Genomic DNA, 24,299 nt, shown 5'->3' with positions numbered 1-24,299 from the left:
GATTCATTTTCCACTTTGGAGTTCTTTCTATGTCAAAACACATAGGTCTTAAAAAAACCTGTGTTTTAAAAAATATATCTTGATTGCTTTATAATTAGAAAAACAGCACATGCTTCTACAGAAAATCCAAACATTGTAGAGACAGGACATAGAAATCGAAAGAATCCTGTAATCCCACACTTCAGGAATACCTTTAAAAATGTTTAATGACCATATAATATTTTATAATGCTCCTTTCCTGTCCCAGGATTCCACACTGCACGGAGTCGTCAAATGTCCCTTTAATGTCCTCCAAACTGACAGCTCCTCTGTCTTGCCATGTCTTTCATGACCTTGAGACTTTTGCAGAGGAAGAATTATTATTATTCCTGAAGAATGTCCCTCAGTTTAGGTTTATCCAGTGTTTTCTTGCGGTCATATGTATTTATTGTCTTCTACTGGAATCATTTTGTCAAAATGTGGGTGTCATTTTTTTGAGCAGGGGTTCTGCATTTACTGGTGTTTCAGTCCAGACAAGCTCACGCAAGCCTGCAGCCTTCGAGAGAGATCCTCTCTCATCCAGACAGCTGCCGTTGCTGTTAATTCCATGTTCCTGGTTTCAGGGCTTTCTAGGCTCTGCTGTCAACCCATCTCTTTCTGACCTGGCCTCATCGGCGCCCCCCTCCTGACCAGGCACATGGAAATGGAGCCCTGAGCTCCAGGAGTGGGTCTGAAGCCTTCACTTCTCCGAACCCCACCTGCAGCCTCGGGCTGGAACTGTGGTTGATTCACTTTGCACTTGAGGGAGCCTGCCGAGAGAGCAAGGTAACAGCCTTGCTCCAGGTCACACAGCCCCACCGGCATCCCTGGACCAGCCCATCCCGTCCACTTCCTGGCCCGACCACCACTTGGGGGCCGGCTCCCGCCAATCATGGCTCATTTTTCCATCCTCCAAGGCTCAGTTCAAGTACAGCGCCCTGTGGGGGCTTCTTCCTTGAATCCATCTCTCCTTCCTCCGTGGCTCTGTTCTGTCACGAGACTTCCTGTGTCTACGTCTTGCATTCTTCACTAGATTTTAAGCCTCTGGAAGAAAATTCTGTGTTCTGCTCTGGAGCAATGCTTTAGGTAAGGCAGATGATACATGTTTATCCCACTGAATTGAATTGTAAAAAGCAGGAGTTAATGTTAGAGTGACAGGTGCCTGATGCAGCTGCCCAGCTGGGACTTTCCTGTCTCCGTGGGGATCCAGATTCTGTTCATCCACATTTTCTGAATTTTTCCTTTGGGAGGGGGACACCTGCGGCATGAGGTTTTGGAGAACAGGACAATGTGTAGGCTGCCGGGTTGCATGTCTGAGGAATCTGGGGGCAGCTTAAGGCCATTGAGGGCCCAGGAAAAGTACTAGAAGGTGATGGGGACAGAGGGAGGTGAGTAAAGCAATGAGTGTGCATGCTGCCTATTTCAGAGACGTAGCATTAAGGGAGTGTTGTATGTTTTTGTGTAGCCGTTGATCAGGTTAAGGAGTTCCTTTCTATCCCTGATTTGCTAAGGGCGTTTATCGTGATTGGATGTTAAATTCTGTCAAACGCAGTGGTAGGTCGTGTGGTTTTTCTTCTCCAGCCTCTCCCTGGGATGGATTACACTGAGTTTCCAGATGCTGAACCAGCCTTGCAGTTGCAGGATGAACCCCGCTTGTGTTGATGTATTATTCTTTTTATCGATTGCTGCATTCAGTCTGCTAGTATCTCATCGAGGATTTTTGTGTCTGTGTCCATGAAGGATACTGATCTGCAGACGAGAGAATTTTATTGCTGCCGTTCAGATAGGATGATGTCACAGTAGTATGAAAGTAATAGCGTCTCTTTTTCCTTTTAGCATAATATCTTTTTATTTATTTATTTTTAACATCAGTTTTTTTTTTAATTAAAAGGTTTTGGTGTTTATTTATTGTGGGGGTAATTAGCTTTATTTATTTATTTATTTATTTAATGGCGGCACTAGGGATTGAACGCAGAACCTTGTGGGTGCTAAGCCACTGAGCTGTACCCTCCACCTCTTTTTTTTTTTTTATTGATGTATAGGCAGTTGACACTGTTGTGTCAGTTTCTGGTGTACAGCATAATGCTTCAGTCATACATGTACAAACATACATTCCTTTTCATATTCTTTTTCATTACAGGTTACTGTAAGATATTGAATATAGTTCCATGTGCTATACAGTAGCAACTTGTTTATTTTATATATAGTAGTTGGTATCTGCACACCTCGAATTCCCAATTTATCCCTTCTTACCCCCTTTCCCCCCTGGGAACCACAAGTTTGCTTTCTGTGTCTCTGAGTCTAACAGCACGTCTTTTTACTGTTAATCAGAAATTCCATTTCCTTGACCTGAGGGTGGTGGGGAGAATATGACATTTATTGAGCCCTTACAGTGATAAGAGGTAAATGCTATTGCATGTGTTACCTCATTTAATTTAGAAAAGAGGTTTTCTTTTTTCTTGTTAGGTGACATTAAGATACGTATGGTTTTCTCTTTTCAGGTAGAATATGCTATCTTAAGAAATATCACCGAGTTAAGAAGAATCTATAGCTTTTACAGCAGCCTAGGATGTAGCTGCTCCCTGGATAACACCTTTTTGATGACAAAGCTTCACTTCTGGAGGTTTCTGAAAGATTGCAAATTTCATCACCATAAAATAACCCTTGCTGATATGGACAGGGTACTGAGTGGTGAGTACCCCAGCTTCCCACACCTTTTGGCTTAAAGAGCAGTATGACACCCCATCACCATGAAACCAGTCAAAAATGCTGAGGGAGTGAGGAGGGCAGATGCCGGGAGAGTATCCTAGAAATCAAAATACAGTCTTGTTCCCAAAGTGAGGCGACAATCTTGTGAAACAACAGCAACAGTAAAAAGACTGCCTGTAGCAGGTCAGCAAAGTAGACTCGTGGGCCAAATCCCGCCCGCCACCTGTTCTTGTAAATAAAGTTTTATTGGAACACAGCTATGCTCATGTTTTTACATCTTGCCTGTGGCTGCTTTTGTCCCACAGCCTGGGAGCTGAGTGGTTGTGGCAGAGCCTGCCCGGCTCACGAAGCCTAAAATATTTACCATCTGGCTCTTTACAGAGAGGTTTTCCTACCCCTGATCTATCGTGAAAGATACCCAAACACCACATTGTCAGGTCAGAAGCCGAGAGGATCAGGGAAGGTTTGGGAAAGGCTTTAGGTAATCTCGGGTGTGGTCTTGGTTTCCAGTTTAAAAGTCACGCAATACAAGTTGAACAACTTTGAAGATTTTACCCCTTTCAGCCGAATTCTGGGAGGCAGGACTGAGGGTCTCAAGTCATCTACTTAAAAAATAAAATACTAGAACACATACCAATTTATTTCAAATTTAAGTGTTTGAAGCTCATTTAAGATTAGCAGGATTAATCAGATTGTGGCTCAGATCACTTTGAAAAACACCGGGACAAGGAACCTCATCTGTTTCTTGAAAAGCAACCAGATGGAGACCTTTCGCACGGAAGTTAATTTTTAGGTGGATGCTTACCTACTGTTACAGTGTCCTCCGGGGAGGAAAACAGTACTCCGCTGTATTCAGTTCTTTGGATTGTGCACCAGGAAGCAAATGAGATAGAAAGTTCTAGAAACTACTGGGCATCCTCTCCTCTTTTCTTATTATAGCCAATAATGACATACCAGTTGAAGAAATTCATTCTCCATTTACAACAATACTTCTGAGGACATTTCTGAATTCTCTCCTGCAGTTGGCGTTCCACATTCATCACAAAGAATACCAGTAGGTACTCCGCCTGGGCCCCGCGAGGGGATGTGGGCTGAGGTAACCATCGTGATGGTCACAATGCTGTCCTCTTTTCTCCGACATTCATGATTATTTTTCACACTCTTGAGATAAAAGGTTAGATGTAAGTTTCCCACAAACATTAACCACAGAAAAACCTTGTAAGAAACCAGATTAAAAATGTGAAAACCCTTCAGATGTGGGTCATGTTTCATTTCTGCAAATAACATCCTCAAGGTTTTGTTCAGAAGTAGTCACAACCAACTCTTCCTTAGACCAGAATTTCCCGTCTTTCTCAGAGCAAAATTGATATTGTATCTTTTTCAAAAAAAAACGAAAAAAAAAATCAACAACTTTTTTGGGGGGAGGAGAGTAATTAGGGCTATTTATTTGTTAATTTATTAATGGAGGCACTGGGGACTGAACCCAGGACCTCGTGCATGCTAAGCATGCGCTCTACCATGAGCTATACCCTCCCCCCCCAAAAAAACTTTCTTTTGAAATAATTTTGGATTTACAGGATTTTGCCAAGTTAGTACACAGAGTACCTAGATACCCACGCTTCCCCTAGTGATAACATCTTACACAACCAGGGCACACTTACCAAAATTAAGGACTTAACATTGCTACAACACCACTACCTAAGTGACAGATCTCACTGGGATTTCCCGAGGTTTTCCACTGACGTCCCTTTTCTGTTCCAAGAGTGAGTCCAGAAATCCCATCTTGCATTTAATAATTTCCTTGGTTCCCTAGAACCTGCGACAGTTTCCTTGTCTTTTATGACCTTGAAACTTTTGAAGAATACTGGTCAGTTATTTTATAAATGCCCCTTGATTTTGGTTTACTGATTTTTCTCATCATTACACTGAGGTTATGGGTTTGGAGGAAGAATATCATCAAATCAGGGGTGCGTGACATCAACCCTGATCACTAGGTCAAAGCGGTGTCAGCCAGGTTTCTCTGTGGCAAACTTACTCTTTTCCCCTTTTCTATACTCTGCTTATTAGAAGCCAGTTACTAAGTCCATCCTGAAGGAGGGAGGAACTAGGTTCCTGCTCCTGGAGGGAGAAGTGATTTTGATATCTTTTTAATCACAGGAACAGAAGCCCATTGCTCTTTCTGTGTTTTACAAAACTGATGACTGAGAACATTCATCCAAATGCCTGCCACGTCAAAGGTAAATACAAAACCAATAGGCTTACCTTTACATCATTCTTTCCAAGATACATTCTGTAATCATTTTTGGAATGATGTATTTTTCTTTTTTTAAAATTTTTTTTCCTGGGGGGAAGGTAATCAGGCTTATTTATATTTTAGAAGAAGTACTGGGGATTGAACCCAGGACCTCATGCATGCTAAGCATGTGCTTTACTATTTGAGTCATCCGCTCCCCACTGGAATGATGTATTTTTTTCATTACCTTTTTAGGCCACTTATTCTGTGAGGTGCAGCGGACGCTCTATTCAATGAATTACATCGAAAAGTGCTGGGAGATCTATACGGTTTACTGCAGACCCAGTGCAGCTCCTCCCTACGAGCTGACCATGAAGATGAGACACTTCCTCTGGATGCTGAAGGTGGCCACTCATGGCGGATACCCGTTTGATAGTCACAGGCATTTTGATTTTAACTTAGGAAAGGCAGAGAGGTCTGGCTATGATACGCAGCAAACGAGGTGGAGGTCTGGGATGAACTTTCATAGCCATCAGCACGAGAGAGAACTTCCAGTGGTCTGTGACAGTGGCAGGAAGAGAGACAGGAGGACCACCTGCCCAGCACGCCTCCTGGGGAGGGGAGGGGAGGGGCAGGGGCGGCAGGCCTCTCGCATCTTCACTCATGCAGATCTTGTCATTTAAAGGAAGATGGGGGGATGAATGCCACTTAAAAAACTATTATTCATCAAAAAAGTAATTTAAAATAGTTGTCAGTTTAGAAAACAGTGAGAACATCTAATTTATAGGATATTCTCATACTCCTGTAGTTTTTCTTTCATGATACTTTTAATTTATATTTGTGGGAAAATCAATGAGAAAACTAAAAGAATTGAGTACTAATAAGGGATAGAGTGATTATAAAAGTCTCTAGTGCTATATATATATATATAAGCACTATATATATATATATATATATATGAAAACCTGACTTAAAATTTTAAATGTCATATATATACAAAAAATTAGTATCAATAGGAAAAGTGTTTTTAAAGTATATGATTTTCTTTTTAGATGGAATATTATACAGTTTATTTATTCACTTTCCCCCTTCTTTGTGGTCCCTTATTATTGAAGAGATGAGGCCCTTTGTCCCTGTAGATTGATTGCTCAGACATCCGGTTTTGGCTGGCTGCGTCCTCCGAGGGCTGATGACAGGTGTTCCTTTTTCCCGCATAATTCCATGAAAGTGGTCGTTAGAATAGGAGCGTGATGAGGTTCAGGGTTTGCCTTGTTTTGGTTCATTTTTTTCGGACAAGGCTCAGGGTGGTTCTGGTTAATTCCTGTCGTGTCGCAGCAGGGATGCACGCAGCAGTGAGGCTGAGACTGACCGGTGGGGCGCATGGTGTCAGCAGGGTCCTTCCATTACAACGTTCCCTGTCAGCCTTTCACTGGTGGTTCGAGCAGCCCTGATAGTCATAACTAACTACATTATTTCCTTAAGAGTCCCTCAGGAGTAATTTTTTAATTCTATCATTCTGCCTGCATTTATTAGCTGTGAATCCCACTTAAAGAACAAGTTTATTTTATTGGCTATTTAATTACTCTGAAATATACAGGAAAAGAAGGATAAATGCTCAGTTTTCCCCTTTATTAATTCTCAGAATACTAAGTTGATATCCTAGCAATTCTTCAAAGGTGATTAATGAGCTTTTGAAATATCATTATACACATGATGTGTTTGAATCCATTGCAGTCTCTCCTCCAGCCCAACCCACCCCAAGACCCATGGTCAGACTGTCCCATATTTGGCCAGTAAGAATCTCTTCAACTTGGCACCTGTTACCTTGAATCTATGGATTGATGTTGTTCATCAGTTTTGAAGAAAATTCCACTATTAATTCTTTAACCATTGCTTCAGAACCATTTTTTCACTCTGGGACACTAGCTAAAATATTTTAGACTTTATAATGCTGTATCTTCTGTATCTCTTTTCTCTGTTTTCTCTGTGTAGCTTCTTTCAGCATAATTATTTTGAGATTCATTCATGTTGTTGTATGTATAAACAATTTGTTCTTTGTTACTGCTGTGTAGTATTCCATGTGATGGATATACCACAATGATTTATTTATCCATCTAATCCATGGACATTTGGGTTATTTACAGTTTCTGGCTGTAATGAATAACAATAGTATGAACAGAAAAAAAGAAAAAAACAAAAAAACAAAAACAAAAAAAATTAAAAATAATATGAATAACTGTACAAGCTTTTCTGTGGACAGATTTTGATTTCTCTGGGATAAATGCCTAGATTGCAATCGCTGAATTAGAGAATGAGTAGTTACTTAATTTTAAAAAACTGCCAAATTTTTCAGAGTGGGTGGCCCATTTTATAGTCCCACCAGCAATAGCTGCCAGTATCTGTCTTTTAATTGGCATATTTAGACCATGTACATTTCATATAATTTATATGTTATGTGTAAATTAGTCATTTAAATTTTTGTTCTGTTTGTTCTCCCTTTTCTGTTTGCTTTTCCTTCCTGTGGATTACTTATTTTTTAGAATTTCATTTTGATCTAATAATGTTTTTTTGAGTATTTATCTATAAATATATTAGACTTATCAGTCTGACAGTGTCATCATTTGACAAATTTGAGTGGAGTATAGAAACCTTACTTCCCTTTACATCTCTTTACACCCTACCATTTATAATATAATTGGTATTTCCTCTACGTTTATTTACAACCACATCCAACAGTGCTATAATTACAAGTTGTGTTTGCTTCAACTGCCAAACACAATTGTGAAACTCAAGAGGAAAAGGAGAGTATGTTGTACTTGCCCATATTTTTGCTTACCTTGTTCTTCCTTCCTTCCTGAAGTTCCTAGATTCTTTATCTTTTCCTTTCTATTTAGACAACTTCCTTCAGCCATCCTTTTAAGGTAGGTCTGCTAGCAATAAACTCTTAGTTTGCCTTCATCTGAGAATGTCTTGAATTGCCCTTCATGCCTGAAGGGTATTTTCCTGGCTGGAGGATTCTGAGTTGATAGTCCTCTCTCATGGCTTGAACAATGCGGTGCCACTCTCTTCTGGTCCCCATGGTTCCTGAGGAGAAGTCTGCTGTCATGTGAATGTTTCCCACTGTAGGAAGGTCAAGATTTTCCCCTTCATCTTTAGTTTTCAGAAGTTTGACTATTCTGTAACTTGATGTGAATTTTTTGGGTTTATCCTGTGTGAGGTGCATTCAAATTCTTAGGTCTGTAGGTTTGTGTTTTTACCAAGTTTAAGAAGGTTTCAGCCGTTATTTATTCATGTACTTTTTCAACCCCACCTTCTCTCTCCTTTCCCTCTGTGATTCTGATAACATGAATGTTAGATCTTTTATTATAGGCCTACAGGTCTCTGGATCTCTATTTAATTTTTTTTTCAGTCTAATCTTCCGCTGTTGTTCAGACTGGATAATTTCTATTCCATTTTCTTTTTTAAAAAATTATTTATTATTGTATTATTTACTTATTTTATTTTGGTGGTGGGGGGAGGTAATTAAGTTTTTTATTTTTAGAGGAGGTACTGGGGATTGAACTCAGGACCTCATACATGCTAAGCACATGCTGTACCACTGAGCTATACCCTCCCCCCTATTATTCCATTTTCAAGTTCACTGTCCCTTTATGCTGTTGGGCCCATCTATTGAGTTTTTAGTTTAATTATTACAGTTTTCAGCTCTAAAGTTTCCATTTGGCTCTGTATTTCTTCTATTCATTTGCTGAGTCTCCTTTTTCTCTGTTTGTTACAAGCATGTTTGTAATGGCATTTTAATTAAAATCTTTGTTCATTCTATGATCTCTGTCATCTTGGTGTTGGCATCTTTGTTCATGCAGCATCTCAATTTGAGATCTTCCTGGTTCTTGGCATCATGAGTCAGTGATTTTCTACTGAAACCTGAACAGTTGAGTATGTTGTGAGACTCTGAGATTTACTGGAAGCCACTGAGGAAGTGAAGGATTTGGGGGAAGGGGCGCTAAATGGAACTTTCTTCTCTGCTCTTCACATTGCACCTGTTCCCTCCAAGTCCTGGTCTCCCCCCCAACCCCTGCTGGTTCTGTTCTCTGGCTTTTATATTAAAGCTTTCCCTACAACGTGTGGTGAGCCTTGTCTGTCCACTTATAGACAGGACCGTGGCCGATGGGAAGCTCCTGTGGATGGAGTGGCACTTGTCAAAGATTGGGTTTCGCTGTGGAGCGACCGAGCTCCGCTCTCTCCTCCTCAGCCAACTGTCGGTTTTCGTCAGATCTTTACTCTCAAATGTTCAATCTTCTAAGAGAGGATTTCTCCTACGCCCTGCCTGGGGGATACGAACCCAGTTTGTACAGTTCTGAGGGCGGAGTGGAGGGAGGGCCCTGCCAAGGTGCACTTTAACCTGATCCTCGTGGTCAGCCGCACTGTGACTTCAGGGGAGCCAAATGCTGCCGACAGTAAACTCACTGTTTTCAGTTTCCATGTGGAAAGGGTCTTCACCAAGACTTCCTGTGAGTCTTCCCGGAGCGTGGCTTTCAGAGGTGCCTCCTTCCTGAGTTCCTCCCGGACCTGACTTGCCTCCTGTTCCCCGGGGCTCTCTGTTCCCTGCTCCACTAAGCCCGCCAGCCCTTGTGCCCTCCCACCTGGAGAACTGAGTTATCTCACGTCAGGGTCATGTGCTCTCCCATTCTTTCTGCCCTACATTTGTGCCCACAAAGAATCCTGACTGTTGTCTTAGAGGGATGAGGGGAGGAGTAGAGAGGTAAGTACCCATGTTAATCCCGAATGCTGCTCAGGTTTTAAGATATTCATTTCTAGAACATCTCCTTAAGGTGTCGTATGAAGAGAAACTGACGTTCTAAATATACAGCTGTTTGTAATTATCGGCTGTTATGGTTTGACTGGTTGTTTCTTTTACAGAACTTCAAAATGATCAATAAAGAATTAACAGCAACCAAATTTGTGGAGGTCATAGCAGAGGATAATCCTTTCATGCATGACGGAATTGACAGCAACTTTGAACTTGAGGTTTGTACAGAGGTGGCACAGATGGCACAGATCCAACGCAGGCTGTTGGTTTTGTCTTGGATACCAAGGACCAAGATCGGACTGGCACCTGTGGTGCCAGCACGCCCACCTCTGGGTCACACCTGCCTCTGCTATTCCCTGAACACACCCACCACACACCTACCTCGGAACGTTGAACTTGTTACCCCCAACCCCCATTTTCTGGCTTAAATAACTTATTTCTTGCCCATAGTTCGGAAGGCTGGTAGTCAGAAATCAAAGTGTTGGCGGAGTTGGCTCCTTCTGAAGGCTGGTGGAGGGTCTGCTCCAGGCCTCTCTCCTTGGCTGTTGCCTTCTCACGTCTTCTCTCTGTGCTTCTGTCTCTGGGTCCACATTTCCCTCTTCAAGAACAGCAGCCATGTTGACTAGGGCCGACCCTAATAACTTGGTTATCTGTAAGTCTGAGGACACTGGGGGTTAGGACTCCAGCGTTTTTGGGGAGATGCAATTCAACCCCTAACAGTCTTCTCTTTCCACACGTGCCCCCGCAATTCATGTCCTCCTGATGTATGTACAAGATACGTTCCCGTGATCCCAGCATTTCCAGAGGGCTTAGCCTCTCCAGCATCAACCCTGGACCAGCGTTGCACCTGCCTCCACGCTGTCCCCGGCACACCCGCCCTCCTCCCCCTCACGACCCTGGTCGTTGAAGTTCCCTTGTTGACCTCTAATCCATACTTCAGCTTGAACGAAAGCTTTAGGCTGACCTTCTCAAGCTGTCAGGCAAGATCCTAAGCTGGGACACAAAGAGCAGCCCAGAGCTGCAAATCTAAGAGAACTCTCTACTCATCTGACATTTACGAACCTCTCCGGGGCCAGGTGGTCTGGCATCTCTTGAAGGTTCACTCCCTCCCGGGAGAGAAAGATGCAGAAAAAACACAAGCAGAACAGCTAATAAGAAAACAATTGAAAACCTTGCTGTGGGGCACACTGCTAACGGATGGTTAGTGTCACCGCAAGGCAGTGACAGCTGGTCCCTGGGTAGCGCAGGGACTCACTGGCCTGTGTGTTAATGTAACAGCTACATCCCAGCCACCTCCTCTCGTCCTAAACACATGTCTCATTTTACCAGCCTGACCCATCATCCGGCGGTTCTCTGCAAACTGCTGGGCCAAGGACATTGGGCTGCAGGGATGCCGAACAGACCCCCGGGAACAGGCAGAGGCCGGCCTGGAGCCTCTGGTCAAAGTAGCAGGCCTGTTCCGGCTCAGACTCCAAAGGGCCCTGGGTTCAGGCCTGACAGTGACCTTAGGGGGACGGTCCGAGTCCAAGCAGACTGTCCCACGCAGAGGCGGGCCCGCGTGTCGGCGCTCACAGATGGCGGGGCTGTGGTGGCCGAGGGGAACACTTGCACTTGTCACCTGGGTTTACAGATGCCGCTTCTTCTAGTTTTTCAGCATAAAAGGAAAACCTTTGAAAGTGACGGTCCTCACTTAGCTAATATAAATAAAATGTTTCTATCAAAAAGGAAGATGACTTACAAGCCTCACAAAAGCACTTATGTCCCAGTCGGTCTTTTAAATGCTCTAGTTCTGTTGCAAACTGCTGAGCACCCAAGATGCTTGAGCGCTGAACGACGTGGTACTTCGCGGGGAATCGAGCCAGACGCTCAGACTCTTCGCTGGTCCACCTCGAGGTGGGTCAGGGTGAATGGGAGACCCTTTATGTTTTCTTACCTTTCAGCTGGTTTTCCTGGAATTCTTCGAAGCTCTGTTATGCTTCGCACACATCTCTGTTCCTGACCAAACGACTAAATCCTGTTTAAATTTTCCAAACGATGACATCTCTGGAAACAAATTTGGAAGCACTTACATGATGACAAATCAGGTAACAGATAACGTCTTAGAATTTACAGAGTAAGGGGTGGTTTTATTCTGGAGTGGTTCAGCCGTCATCAAAACTCCCTGGGGCTTTTGTAACCCTTTAAGAAATAACTCAAGACTTAAGAAATAATTTAAGACTTTTTTTTCACATTCTGAAAAGGGTGTATTGTCCTTCTTTTCTAAGTTAGGGAACGTGTTTCTGGGTCATGACCCAGGAAGCAGGCTCCTGGCCACGATGGTGGAGATCTGTGCCTTCCCACACGCTGGGGGTGGGGGTCCACTGGCTGGACCACAAGGCACACAGCATCTGAGGCGTTTTGTGACGAGATGTTTCATCATGTGATCTCGTGTTTACAAGAGTGGAATGCCTGTCCCAGGGCACAGATGCCAAGGAACAGCTCCCGAGTGTGTGCAGGGTGCTGGGCAGGTCCAGACCTGGAGCTTCACAGCGAGGCCTCCGGAGGAGCTGGGACGCCCTGGGCCACTTACCGAAAGATCTGGCCGCTGCATCAGATCGAGCGGGGTTTCAGGTTCGTGGGCTAGAAGGATTTCTGATTTCTGAGCCATTCATTTGGAGCCACAAGGGAGAGCGTTGGGGGCCAGTGGAAATCCTCGGCTGGGCAGCTCCCTGGAGCTGCTTGCTCAAGGGACATCCTTGCTGTTTGCTGTCTAAGGAGCTACTCTGACCATGAGTCCTGGGATGTGCCTTGGACGCCTTGTGTGGGGAGAGCTTCAGGTTCAGCTTCAGCACTGCTTCCCACATACAGATGGTCACCCACCCTAAACTCATCCATGATTTCGTGCCAGCAGCACAGGCCCCAGGAAGCACGCACAGACACTCCAGTCAGGGGACACTCAGAAGCCACCCAGTCAAGTTCGCTTCTGGTTTTCAGTCTGGCCTCCGACACCCACCAGGATAAACAAGTCCGATGACAACCATGCAGTGGAGGATGAGCCAGGGTGAAATAACTCGTGACACGCACAACAGCATGGATGGATTAAAACAATGAGGCTGGGGGAAGGAAGCCAGACAGAGAAGGATGCACACTGCTGTGCCTCCAGTGATCTAAAATTCTGGCAAGTGCAGAGTGAGCTGTGGTGCCAGGAAGCATTGGATGCCTGAGGATGGGGGAAGGGGGTGGGGCACCAAGGGGCACGGAAGCTCAGGGTGACGGGTGCGCTGTCTCAGGTGACCCTTTCCCAGCTGCAGACGCGTCAGAACACATCCTCGTGATGCGCTGTGTGTCGTTTACAGTGTATCAAGTTATACTGCCTTAAATCATTGTGTGTGTGTGTGTGTGTATCTCCGTGGAAACCAGAGACCCTCTTGTGTGTTTATGCTTGACCAGAACACCCAGAACAGGAGCGCAAGCGCAGTGACCAGCCCGGAGTCTGAGGTACAGTGTGGCAGCAACGAGTCGGCTTCAAGCAAGTTAGGCCTCTTGCTCGCTATCGGCAAAATGAGTAAATCAGAGGTTGGTGTTTGCGGCTCACCGTGGAAAACGAGCTCCACGGCTGTAGTGTCAACCACTGTTGGGCACCCCCTGTGTGACGAGGACACGTCTGTGTGCCAGGGACCCGGCAGGACAGAAACCCGTGGGGAAGAGGGAGGTGGTGACACAGGACAGACAGAAGAGTGGGCGCCCAGGGGGTGTTTGGCAGGGGCCACGCACTGCCTGGGGGTCAGCTCGTTTCATGCCCAGACGACCTGTAGGTGCCACGACGGCTCCAGGTGGGAACCAAGGCACAGAGAGGTCTAGTAGGTTGCCCACCGTCACAGACCTGGTAGGTGGGGGAGCGGGGTTTGTTCGCAGGCATTTCGGCTCCAAAATGGACAGCTGTTTCTGCAGCGCTGTTTGTTTACATGTCGGGGGGATCAGCGATGGAGACGGAGGGACAGGGTGGGGCGGCGAGGGGAGGGCCTCTGGCGGAGTGACACCTGTGGGATGCGAGGATGAGACCGGGGTCTCAGCCCGTGCACAGGCCCCGGAGGCGTGAGCACGTCTGGGTTGCTGGCAGGGAGCATGGTGGCCTGGTGGCCCAGGACGATGAACGGAGCAGCCGGGAGGGCACCCGGCCGTCGCGAGGGCCTGGCTCTCATGCTGAGTGAGCTGGGGCCCCAGGTAGAGGGCTGGATGTGGGCTCACAAGGGCTTTGCTGTTGACACTTTCGTAGGAAGCTCTGGGAATGTCTGGAGGTATTTTGAAGGCTGTGGGGTTCGAGAGGGAAGGGAGAAGGCAAAGATGACTCCGATTTTCAGCCTGTGCATTTTCAGAAGGACAGAGCTGCTGTTTATCGCAAGGGGAAGACGGGGGTCTGCGGAGATGAGTTTTGGGGGCAAAATTAAGGGGTTGGTTTTGGACCTATTAGACTGAAGGTGCCTGATTAGACATCCAAGTGGTGACAGCAAGTGACAGCTGGAGACAGCCTGGAGTTCAAGGGTGAGATCAGAAACGTGGGAGTAAACAGCATGTATCTGGTAATTAAAGGTATTAATAGATTAATAAACACTTTCCCAGCAGATCCAGGGGAGGTGTTCTGATCTTTGGCCTCTGGGCGGGGGGCAGTGGTGGGGGAGCCTTTCAGTAGACACAACAGCTCTGTTACTCACTTCCTTAATAGGGCAAATATGCAGGTTAAAAATAGTCCAGTCAGCCTCATTAATAACTAACGGTCTCATTAATAATTTTCTAATTATGTATAATGTATAAAACTAGCTTTAGCCCACGACACAGAAGCCACATTTTGCTTTATGATTCTTTTACATGTAAAAGCCCAAGGTCAAGACGTCTCTAAGCGACGGGAGAGCCTCCAAGATGAATTTTAAATCTCCAGGGAAAGGGCTAACCTTCCTTTTATCTCAAAATGGTGAGTATTTTAATGCTACAACTTTAATATCTGCAGACTGCTGCTTCTAAATGATACAAAGTTTATATAAATGTACAACCATCCTTTAAAAATATAAGTAGGCAGGGACCGCTGCTTCCAGTCCTGCCCCCCTGGCTGGGCAGGGTTCACTTTCAAGACATCAGTCTTTCCCCTCTGTGTTTTTCCCCACATTTATTGAGATGTAGCTGATAAACAGTGCTGTGTCAATCGGAGGTGTATAGCATCATGATCTGACTTACATGTATTGTGAAATGATTACCACCATATGTGTAGTTCACATCTATCATCTCACAGATTGAAAAAAATTTTTTTTTTCTGTGATGAGAACTCTTAGTGTTTCCTCTCTCAACAACTTGTGCATATATCACACAGCAGTGTCAGCTACAGTCATCATTTTGTATATTATATCCCTGTTACTTATCATATAACAGGAAGTTTGTACGTTTTGACTACCTGCATCCAATATCCTCCCCAACCTCCTCTGCTAACCACAAATCTGAACTCTTTTTCTATTATACCACTTTTATTTTTAGATTCCACTTATAAGTGAAATCACCCAGTATTTGTCTTTCTCAACTTATTTCACTCCAGTGTCATGCCCTCAAGGTCCACCCATGTTGCAAATGGCAGGATTTCCTGTACCTAGTTTGTTAAGAATTTTTTATGATGAATGATGTGGAATTTTGTCAAAGGCTTTTTCTCTGTATCTGTTGAGATGACCACGTGATTTTTTCTGTTCTATTAATGTGCTATATCACATTGATTTGTGTATGTTGAACCATCCTTGCATCCTGGTCACAGTGAATGAGTCTTCTAATGTGCTGCTGAATGTGGTTTCCTGCTATTTTATTGAGAATTTTTGCATCTGTATTCATCAGGCATCTTGGCCCAGTTTTTTTTTTTTTTTTTCTGGTCATGTCCTTTTCCGGCTTTGGTAGCAGAGTAATGCTGACCTTGTGAAATGAATTTGGAAGTTTTCTTCCTTTTCAGTTTTTTGGAAGTGTTTGAAAAAGACTGGCATTAATTTTAAACGTTTGGCAAAGTTGACCAGTGAAGCCATCTCTTCCCGGGCTTTTCTTTGCTGAGAAGTTTGATCCGATCTGCTTACTAGTAATTGGTCTGTTGAGATACTCTATTTCTTCCTGATTCAGTCTTGGCAGGCTGTATGTTTCTAAGAAACTTTTTTTGTTTCTTCTAGGTTGTACAGTAGCCTCTTACGATCCTTCGTATTTCTGTGGCATCAGCTGTAATGTCTCCATTTTCATTCATAATTTTGTTGATCTGGGTCCTCTCTTCCTTGGCTAGTCCACCTACAGGTTTGTCAGTTTTGTTTCTCTTTTCAAATAGCTCCGTTTTGTTCATCTTTGCTGCTGCTTTTGCCTGTACTCTGTTCCATTTATTTCCATTCTAATCTGTTATTTCCTTCCTTCTGCTAATTGTGGGTTCAGTTTATTCTTCTTTTTCTAGGTTTTTAAGGCATAGACTTAGGTTGTTTGAGATCGTTCTTGTTTCTTAATATAGGCCGTTATTACTATGAACTTCCCTGTTAGAACTGCTTTTGCTGCATCCCTTAAGCTTTGGTATGTTGTCTTTCATTGTCGTTTATCTCAAGACACTTTTCAGTTCCCCTTTACCTTCCCCTTCCATCCACTGGTTGTTCAGGAGAGCGCTCTTTCACTTCTGCGCATTCGTGGCGTTTCCAGTTTACCTCCTGCTGCTCATTTCCAGTTCCATACCACGTGGTCAGAGAAGATACCTGATACGCCTTCAGGCTTCTTGAATTTGCTCAGACTTGTTGTGTGAGCTAAAGATCTATTCTAGAAAATGTTCCATGTGCACTTGAGAAGAATGTGTTATTCTGCTGCTGTCAGGCAGAATGTTTTGCAAATGTGTTAGGGCCATTTGATCCATAATGTGGATCCAGTCCACTCTTTCCTTATTGATTCTGACTGATCTTATCCATTGTTGAAAGATCTTAAACGCACCAGCTATTATTGAATTGCTGTTTATTTCTCCTTTATGCTCTGTTAGTTTTTGCTTTTATATATTTAGGTGCTCTGATGTTGGGTGCATAAATATTCACAATTGTTGTTATCTTCTTGAGGGACTGACCCCTTTATCATTACACAATGACCTTCCCAGTCTCTTTGTACCATTTTGGGCGTGAAGTCATTTTGTCTGATATAAGCATAGCTACCCCTTCTTTTCTCGGGTTACCATATGCTTGAAATATCCTTTTCCATCCCTTCACTCTCAGTCTTTGGGTCTTTAAGGCTGAAGTGAGTTCCTGTAGGCAGCATATTGTTAATCTTGTTTTTTAATCCATTCAGCCATTCTGTGTCATTTGGTTAGAGAACTGAATCAATTTATTTTAAAGTAATCACTACTAGAAAAGGACATACGAGTTCCATTTTGTTAAGTGCTTTCTGGCTGTTCTGTAGAACCACTGCTCCTTGTTTCTTATCCTGCTTTTGTGCTTCGCTGTCTTTGCTACTGGTCTGCTTTGACTTATTTATCACATTCTTTTGTGTTATTACTTCAGGCTTCTCCCTTGTGGTTACCCTAAGTCTTACACACCTTAAAATTCTAACACCATGTTTTAAACTGATAACACCTTCAATAGAATTCCTCCTAGACTTTATACTTTTATGTGCCCCCCCCCATTTTAGGTTATTGGTATTACCATTTACAGTTTTTTATGTGTAACTCATAATGGATTGTAATTATGGACCTTTACTACATTTTAAAATTTCTGAACTAGAGTGAAATGAATTACATACCACCATTACCATATTACAGAAACTAACTTTAACTATGTATTTATTGTTACCAGTGAGTTTTATACTGTCTGTGTTTTTATGATGTTAATTAGTGTCCTTTTACTTCCATTCAAAGAACTCCCTTGAGCACTTCTTGTAAGGCAGGACTAGTGGTGATAAACTCCCTCGCGCTTTTTTTGTTCAGGAAAGTCTTTATCTCTTCTTCATTTCTGAAGGACAGCTTTGCTGGGTGTAGAGTTCTTGGTTGACAGTTTCTTCTTTCAAATATTTTGAATATATTATCCCTTTTCCTCTTGGCCTGAAAAGTTTCTGTTAAGAAATCTGCTGACTTTCTTATAGGGGTTCCAGTATATGTAACTTCTCTTTTCTCTTGCTGCTTTTGAAATTCTTTGTCTTAGACTTTTGATAATTTAGTTATTATGTGTCTTGGTGCAGCTCTGTTTGGTCTCAACCTATTTGGGGTCCTTTGGGCCTCATGGGTCTGGATGTCCATTTCCCTCCCCCAGTTTGGAAGTTTTCAGCCATTATTGCTTTAATAAGACTTAGTCTTTCTTTTTTGCAGGTATCACTACCTGAAATTTATTTGTACCTCCCCACACCTCTCCCCACTCCCAGCATGTAAGTGTCCTGAGATCAGTGAGTTATAGTCACAGTTATATTCCCAGAGCCTAAACAATGCAAAGCTTATTTCAGAAACTCTTTTTCATTCTCTTTTCTTTGAAATGATCCAGTCAGAGGAGATCAAAGTTCCTATTTTTTTTTTAAATTGAAGTATAGTTGATTTACAATGTTGTGTTAGTCTCTGGTGTACAGCAGAGTGAATCATATATATATATATATATATATATGTATACACACACACACACACACAATTTTTCATATTCTTTTCGGGTATGGTTTATTACAGGATATTGAATATAGTTCCCTATGCTATGCAGTAGGACCTTGCTGTTTCTTTTATATATAGTAGTTTGTAGCTGCTAATCCCAAACTCTTAATTTATCCTTCCCCCACCTCTTTCCCCCTTTGATAACCATAAGTCTGTTTTCTATGTCTGTGAGTCTGTTCCTGTTTTATAAATAAGTTCATTTATATCATATTTTAGAACCCACATATAAGTGATATATTTGTCTTTGACTTACTTCACTTAGTATGATAAGCTCTAGGTCCATCCATGTTGCTGCAAATGGTATTATTTCATTCTTTTAAAAAAATTTCATTCTTTTTCATGGTTGAGTAGTATTCCATTGTATAAATATACCACATCTTCTTTATCCATTCATCTTTGGATTGACATTTAGGTTGCTTCCATGTCTTCGCTACTGTAAATAGTGCTGCTATGAATACTGGGGTGCATGTATCTTTTCAAATTAGAGTTCCCTCTGGATATATGCCCAGGAGTGGGATTGCTGGATCATATGGCAGCTGTATTTTTAGTTTTTAAAGGAACCTCCTTGCTGTTTTCCATCGTGGCTGTACCAAATCACATTCCCATCAACAATGTAGGAGGGTTCCCTTTTCTCCACACCCTCTCCAGCATTTATTATTTGTAGACTTTTTAATGATGGCTGTTCGGACCAGTGTGAGGTGATACCTCATTGTAGTTTTGATTTGCATTTCTTTATAATTAGCATTGCTGAGCATCTTTTCATGTGCCTATTGGCCATTTGTACATCTTCATTGGAGAAATGTCTATTTAGGTCTCCTGCCCATGTTTTGATTGGGTTGTTTGATTTTCTGATATTGAGCTGTTTGTATATTTTGGAAATGAAGTCTGTCAGTTGCATCTTTTGTAAATATATTCTCTCATTCCATAGGCTGTCTTTTCATTTTGTTTATGGTTTCCTTTACTGTGCAAGAGCTTATAAGTTTGGTTAGGTCCCATTTGTTTATTTTTACTTTTATTTCTATTGCCTTGAGAGACTGACCTAAGAAAACGTTGCTATGATTTATGTCGGAGTGTTATGCCTGTGTTCTCTTCTAGGAGCTTTATGATGTCATGTTTTAAAATATTTAAGTTTAAGCCATTTTGAGTTTATTTTCGCGCATGGTTGTGAGGGAGTGTTCTAACTTCACTGATTTACATGTGGCTGTCCAGCTTTCCTGACGCCACTTGCTGAGGAGACTCTGTTCTCCATTGTATATTCCTTTGTTGAAGACTGACCATAGGTGTGTAGGTTTATTTATGGGCTCTCTATTCTGTTCCATGATCCATATGTCTGTTTTTGTACTGATACCAGCTGTTTTGATTCGTGCAGTTTTGTGGTATTGTCTCAAGTGTGGAAGGGTTATGCCTCTTGCTTTGTTCTTTTTGCTTAGGGTTGCTTTGGCAATTCTGGGTCTTTTACAGTTTCATATAATTTTAAGATTATTTGTTCTAGTTCTGTGAAAAATGTCCTGGGTAATTTGATAGGGATTGCATTAAATTTGTAGATTGCTTTGGATAGTATGGCTATTTCAGTAATATTACTTCTTCCAGTCCAAGAGTATGGGGTATCTATCCATTTCTTTAAATCACCTTCAGTTTTCTTTATCAGTGTTTTACAGTTCTCAGTATATAGGTATTTTACCTCCTTGGCCCTAAGTATTTTATTTTTTTTGATGTGATTTTAAAAGGGATTGTTTTTTTACTTTCCCTTTCTGACATTCCATTGTTGGTGTAAAGAAATGACACAGATTTCTATGTGTTACTCCTGTATCCTGCTACCTTGCTGAATTTGTTTATCAGTTCTAGTAATTTTTGTGTGGCGTCTTTAGGGGCAAAGTTCCTATTTCTTAATTCACAGATTGTCTCTTCTGCCTCATCCATTCTGCTGTGGATGCCCTCTGCTGCATTCTTCATTGTATTAGCACCAGAATCTCTTTTTTAGTTATGATTTCTATCCCCTTGTTAAACTTTTCACTTTGTGTATTTTCCTGATTTCACTGATGAACTCCTTTATCAAGTCAATCACAGATCTCCGTGTCTTTGGAAGATTATTATCATCCTTTGGTGGTGTCATCTGTCCTAGATTTTTCATGTTCTTGAAGTCTCATGTTGCTTTGCATCTGAAGTAGCGAATACCCAGACGTCTGGGATGGGCCAGGTTCCGGCAAGCTGGTCTTCGTCACTTCCCACTAAATGCCCCCGTGCACACCACTGTCCCAAGCCGAGACCGTGGTTCTGGTGCCCCAGAACCCAGGCGTTCGTGTGGGGAGTGCAGATGAAGGTGCCCTTAGTCTCTGTAGAATCCGGCATTGGCATCACGGTTGTTCCTATTAGTCTTCCTCTCCAGGCCCTCCAGCCAGTGGCAGTGGCTTCTGGGCTGGGAGGGTGGGTTGGTCAGAGTCTTACTTTCCCATAGGACTTGCTCCTCCCCATCCCTGCCATCTATAGGAGCCCAAGCTATAGACACAGACAAAAGGCAACTACTATCTTGAAAGATCCCCAATGCTTTGATACCCAAAGCATCATCTTCCCAGAAATCAATGATTTTAAACACATTCCAAAGTGGCAGCTGTTGGCCTTAGTAAATGTGAAGCGACTCCTCACCAAGTCAATAATTTTACCTCCCTTGTTACTCAGTTCAGAGTTAAAATCCTTTAAAAAATTTTATGAATGAAAACTGCCTTTAAAGACAATGTATGCAAAAGCCAAGAGTTTTCTTTTTCTTTCTCTGAAGCATGAAAATGTGGTAACATTTTTTAAGATTTTAATTTTAGAAAACCAAAATACGTAGGAGTTAGTTAGAAAAAAAACACAGGTACCAAGAGACCTGAAGGAGATGCTGACAATCCCGGCACGCCCTGCCGCAGGTGGTCCCTGGGGCATTCTGCAGCCACCTAGCCCTCCTCCAAGGAGCGCAGCGTCACCCCATCTCACGGGGGCGGGGGGGAAGAGGGCACTTCGCCCACCACAGGAAGCGACAGACCTGGAAAACAAACACAGACTCCAAAGTTATTGCAGGATTGTGTTAATGCTCATTCTAATCAACCTTTCTTCCAGAGAAAAAAGAAAAATCCAAGGATGAACAAAAGGAAAAACTCAACATGTGGATCACTAACATGTACATCTTTTTCGTGAACACACTCTTCCAAGCACATAAACACGAAGAAACCCTCAAGGAGAAAGTCAGGGAAAACCGGCTGCATAATGAAGCGATGGCCCAGCAGAGGGAAATGGAAGACGATGAGCTGGAAGCCAGGTAACCTGGCAGAGCCTCTTGGCCCGTCCCGCCCTCCTGGGCTCTCAGTCCCGTGTCTCTCCTGTCCCCTGTAGCTGCCAGAAGCTTCAGGGCCAAACACTTTCATTCAAAGTCTACAATTTCCTAAGGGTGGCATGTCCTCACATGGGACTGAGAACCTGGGACCCATAGCCACGCGTTCTCCCCTGGTTGTCTAACGTGGTGATGACACCTGTGTCCCCAGGTGCCCATGAAGAGGCATTGTGACACAGTGGCTGGGAGACAGACAGCCCTGTTCACATCCTGGCCCCCACTTATAACACCGGGTGACCCTGGATGAGGTCTGTCCCGTGAGCCTGAGCTTCCTCACCTGTAAGGTGGGTGGTACCTTGGAGCACTGTCACGAGGACTGACTGAGCCACTGTAAAGTGTCAGAAACAATGCTTGGTGCATGTGAGCTCCCAGCAAAGGGCGCACACTCACCTTTCCAGAACCGCGGTCCAGGCTCAGTTCCACGCAGACAGGTCCGTCCAGAGTGCACACGCCTGCCCTCTGTAAAGTGCATCTCAAGCAGCCTGTTGAAGAAAATATTAGATTTAAGGCAAAGGGCTACAATGCTATTTTAAAGGCTCCTTACAAGCTGCTAAGTCACTGCAGAGACACGTGCTTCACGAGTCCCTGCAGACACATGGAGACTTGATCTTGGACTGTCTGGCTGTGGCATCACTTCATTTCAGGCAAAGTGATGACAGTTTACCGTTTTGTCACAAAAATGGTTGAGATCCAGATATGGACCCGTTTACACCATGTACAGCATAAAAACTTTTTAAAATTGCAAAGGGAAAAAAAATACCTTCTTATGTTTGTTTGCTTCTTGTATTAGGCTAAACAGCTTGAAAGAGGAAGAGGCCAAAAGACCAGACCTGGAGGTCGATATCACTGTGATCAAGGAACCGGTGGACGCCCCCTCCTCCAGTATCACACCAAGCCCCCCGAAAGAGGACACAGTGGTGTCTCAGAGCAGCAAATCCATCTCAAGTAAGAAAAAGAGAAAGTAGAGGTCACTGGGCTTGTAAATGAGCCACAAGAACAAGCAGACATAAAAGGAGCCAAGAACCAAAGCACTGGGATTCAAACTTCCTCACCAGCAAACCTGTGTGTGTTTTACTTCTTGTCTCCATGTTTCATTAAACACCACAGCCTGGGCCCACTGGGTTTTGGGTTTATTATGGGTTTATTATTTGGTGGGCTCACCAGAATGCCTCTGTTTTGACAACTGAGCTGAATGCAGATACACACATGTGGGTTTTAAGTGACAGTATATACATTATGTTGGGTTCTTTTAAATCATAGTCCTGGTGATTAAGTTTAGAATCTGATCAAACCCATCAGAAACCAGTGGAAGTGGATGAAGTCGTTTAAACATTTCTTTAGGCCTCCTCTGCCCCTTGGAACCGCCCCGTGTCCAAATCCTACCTGTCCTTCACGTGCTGCCTCTTACAGGGCCCTTCCCTAGTCCTCTCCCATCAGTTCCCGCAGCATGGCAAACAGCACTGTGTGAACAGAAGGCCAAACAGCAGGATGAGAGGCCAGGTGTGCCGTCGTCAGTTAAGTGAACACTTCGTCTCTGTTAGAAAAATATTACAGCTATAATTTGTGTTCAGTTTAAGAGTAACCACTGAAAGAGTAAAAATACAATCTACAACTTCCAAGCTATCAAAAGGAAGAAAACTACCATCCAATACAGAGCTGGGAGGAAGACCGGAAACAGAAAACACAGATGACAGTGTGGAAAGGACAGATACACGCATCGTCACCAAGCAGACAGATTAACTCACTTCTTCCTCCCCACCGAAAAAAAAAAAAAATCCAGAGAGAATTCAATTGGATTACAAAAAAATCAAAATTCACTTCAGTGTTACTTTTTATAAGGGAAAAAACAAAACCAGACAGAAAGGATGAAAATAAAGATGTGGAAGAAGGTGTGCCAGGACAATCAAGATGACTGAAGAGCAACCAAGATTGAAAACAGACAAAGCAGAATTTGAAGCCAACATCTGCAGGGCACAGAAGAAGGACCAACAACCGAAGAGGAGCACCACTCACTCCCCTGCATCTTACGCACTAGCCTCACGAGAGCTGACGGAACCACCACAGAGGAGACTTACAACCACGATGGAAGAAACAGATCGGGAAGCACGCATTTAGTAAGGACACAAATAATGTAAGCCACTAACCTACGGAGTCTGCGCTAACACCCAGCGTTAGCAGCCAGCATGCAACGGAGAATAAAGACTGACAGAAACAGGGACTAGGTTTCAGGCTGAAAACTACAACAATTTCAAATAACACATTAGAGACCATGATCCAGTTTTGCTGCAATGAATACGTCAGGAATGAACACACACCGTAAAGAAAGCCTAAGATCACTGGGAACTGGAACACAGCTGTCACTCACGGGTTAAGGGGCGATCCTAACGGAGACTGTGAGTCACGTATGACTGAGCGAGGCTGAAAATGCTGCAAACTGACGAGAAGTGCCCCCCTCCTGTCCGCCCGAACTCCCAGGCGGGCGAGGGCAGCTGTGGAGCGCCTGTGACGGCTGGCGTAGTACCAGTTT

The 24,299-nt window shown here is 43.4% G+C and overlaps 1 protein-coding gene across 5 annotated transcripts in view; it reads left to right on the top strand.

The window, feature by feature from the left end:
* LOC102530385 (radial spoke head 10 homolog B) overlaps nucleotides 1-22,885 on the top strand; it is a 39,148-nt gene extending 16,263 nt beyond the window's left edge. For 4 of the 5 annotated variants that reach the window (XM_015244605.3, XM_072943330.1, XM_072943328.1 and 1 more), the window contains exons 11-20: nucleotides 2,520-2,709; nucleotides 3,667-3,781; nucleotides 4,885-4,964; nucleotides 5,216-5,364; nucleotides 9,878-9,985; nucleotides 11,708-11,851; nucleotides 13,197-13,322; nucleotides 14,622-14,715; nucleotides 21,502-21,700; nucleotides 22,563-22,885. In XM_015244605.3, the coding sequence (XP_015100091.2) occupies nucleotides 2,520-2,709; nucleotides 3,667-3,781; nucleotides 4,885-4,964; nucleotides 5,216-5,364; nucleotides 9,878-9,985; nucleotides 11,708-11,851; nucleotides 13,197-13,322; nucleotides 14,622-14,715; nucleotides 21,502-21,700; nucleotides 22,563-22,737 (1,380 nt within the window). In that variant the 3' untranslated portion in view covers nucleotides 22,738-22,885. Of the gene's footprint in view, nucleotides 1-2,519; nucleotides 2,710-3,666; nucleotides 3,782-4,884; nucleotides 4,965-5,215; nucleotides 5,365-9,877; nucleotides 9,986-11,707; nucleotides 11,852-12,031; nucleotides 12,247-13,196; nucleotides 13,323-14,621; nucleotides 14,716-21,501; nucleotides 21,701-22,562 lie in introns of those variants that run through there. The other variant, XM_072943331.1, reaches the window with a different exon arrangement.
* Nucleotides 22,886-24,299: the final 1,414 nt, after the last annotated feature.

The sequence above is a fragment of the Vicugna pacos genome, chromosome 18 (assembly GCF_048564905.1).
Source record: "Vicugna pacos chromosome 18, VicPac4, whole genome shotgun sequence".
Taxonomy (NCBI): Eukaryota; Metazoa; Chordata; class Mammalia; order Artiodactyla; family Camelidae; genus Vicugna; species Vicugna pacos.
This window is presented reverse-complemented; position numbering and strand designations above follow the sequence as displayed.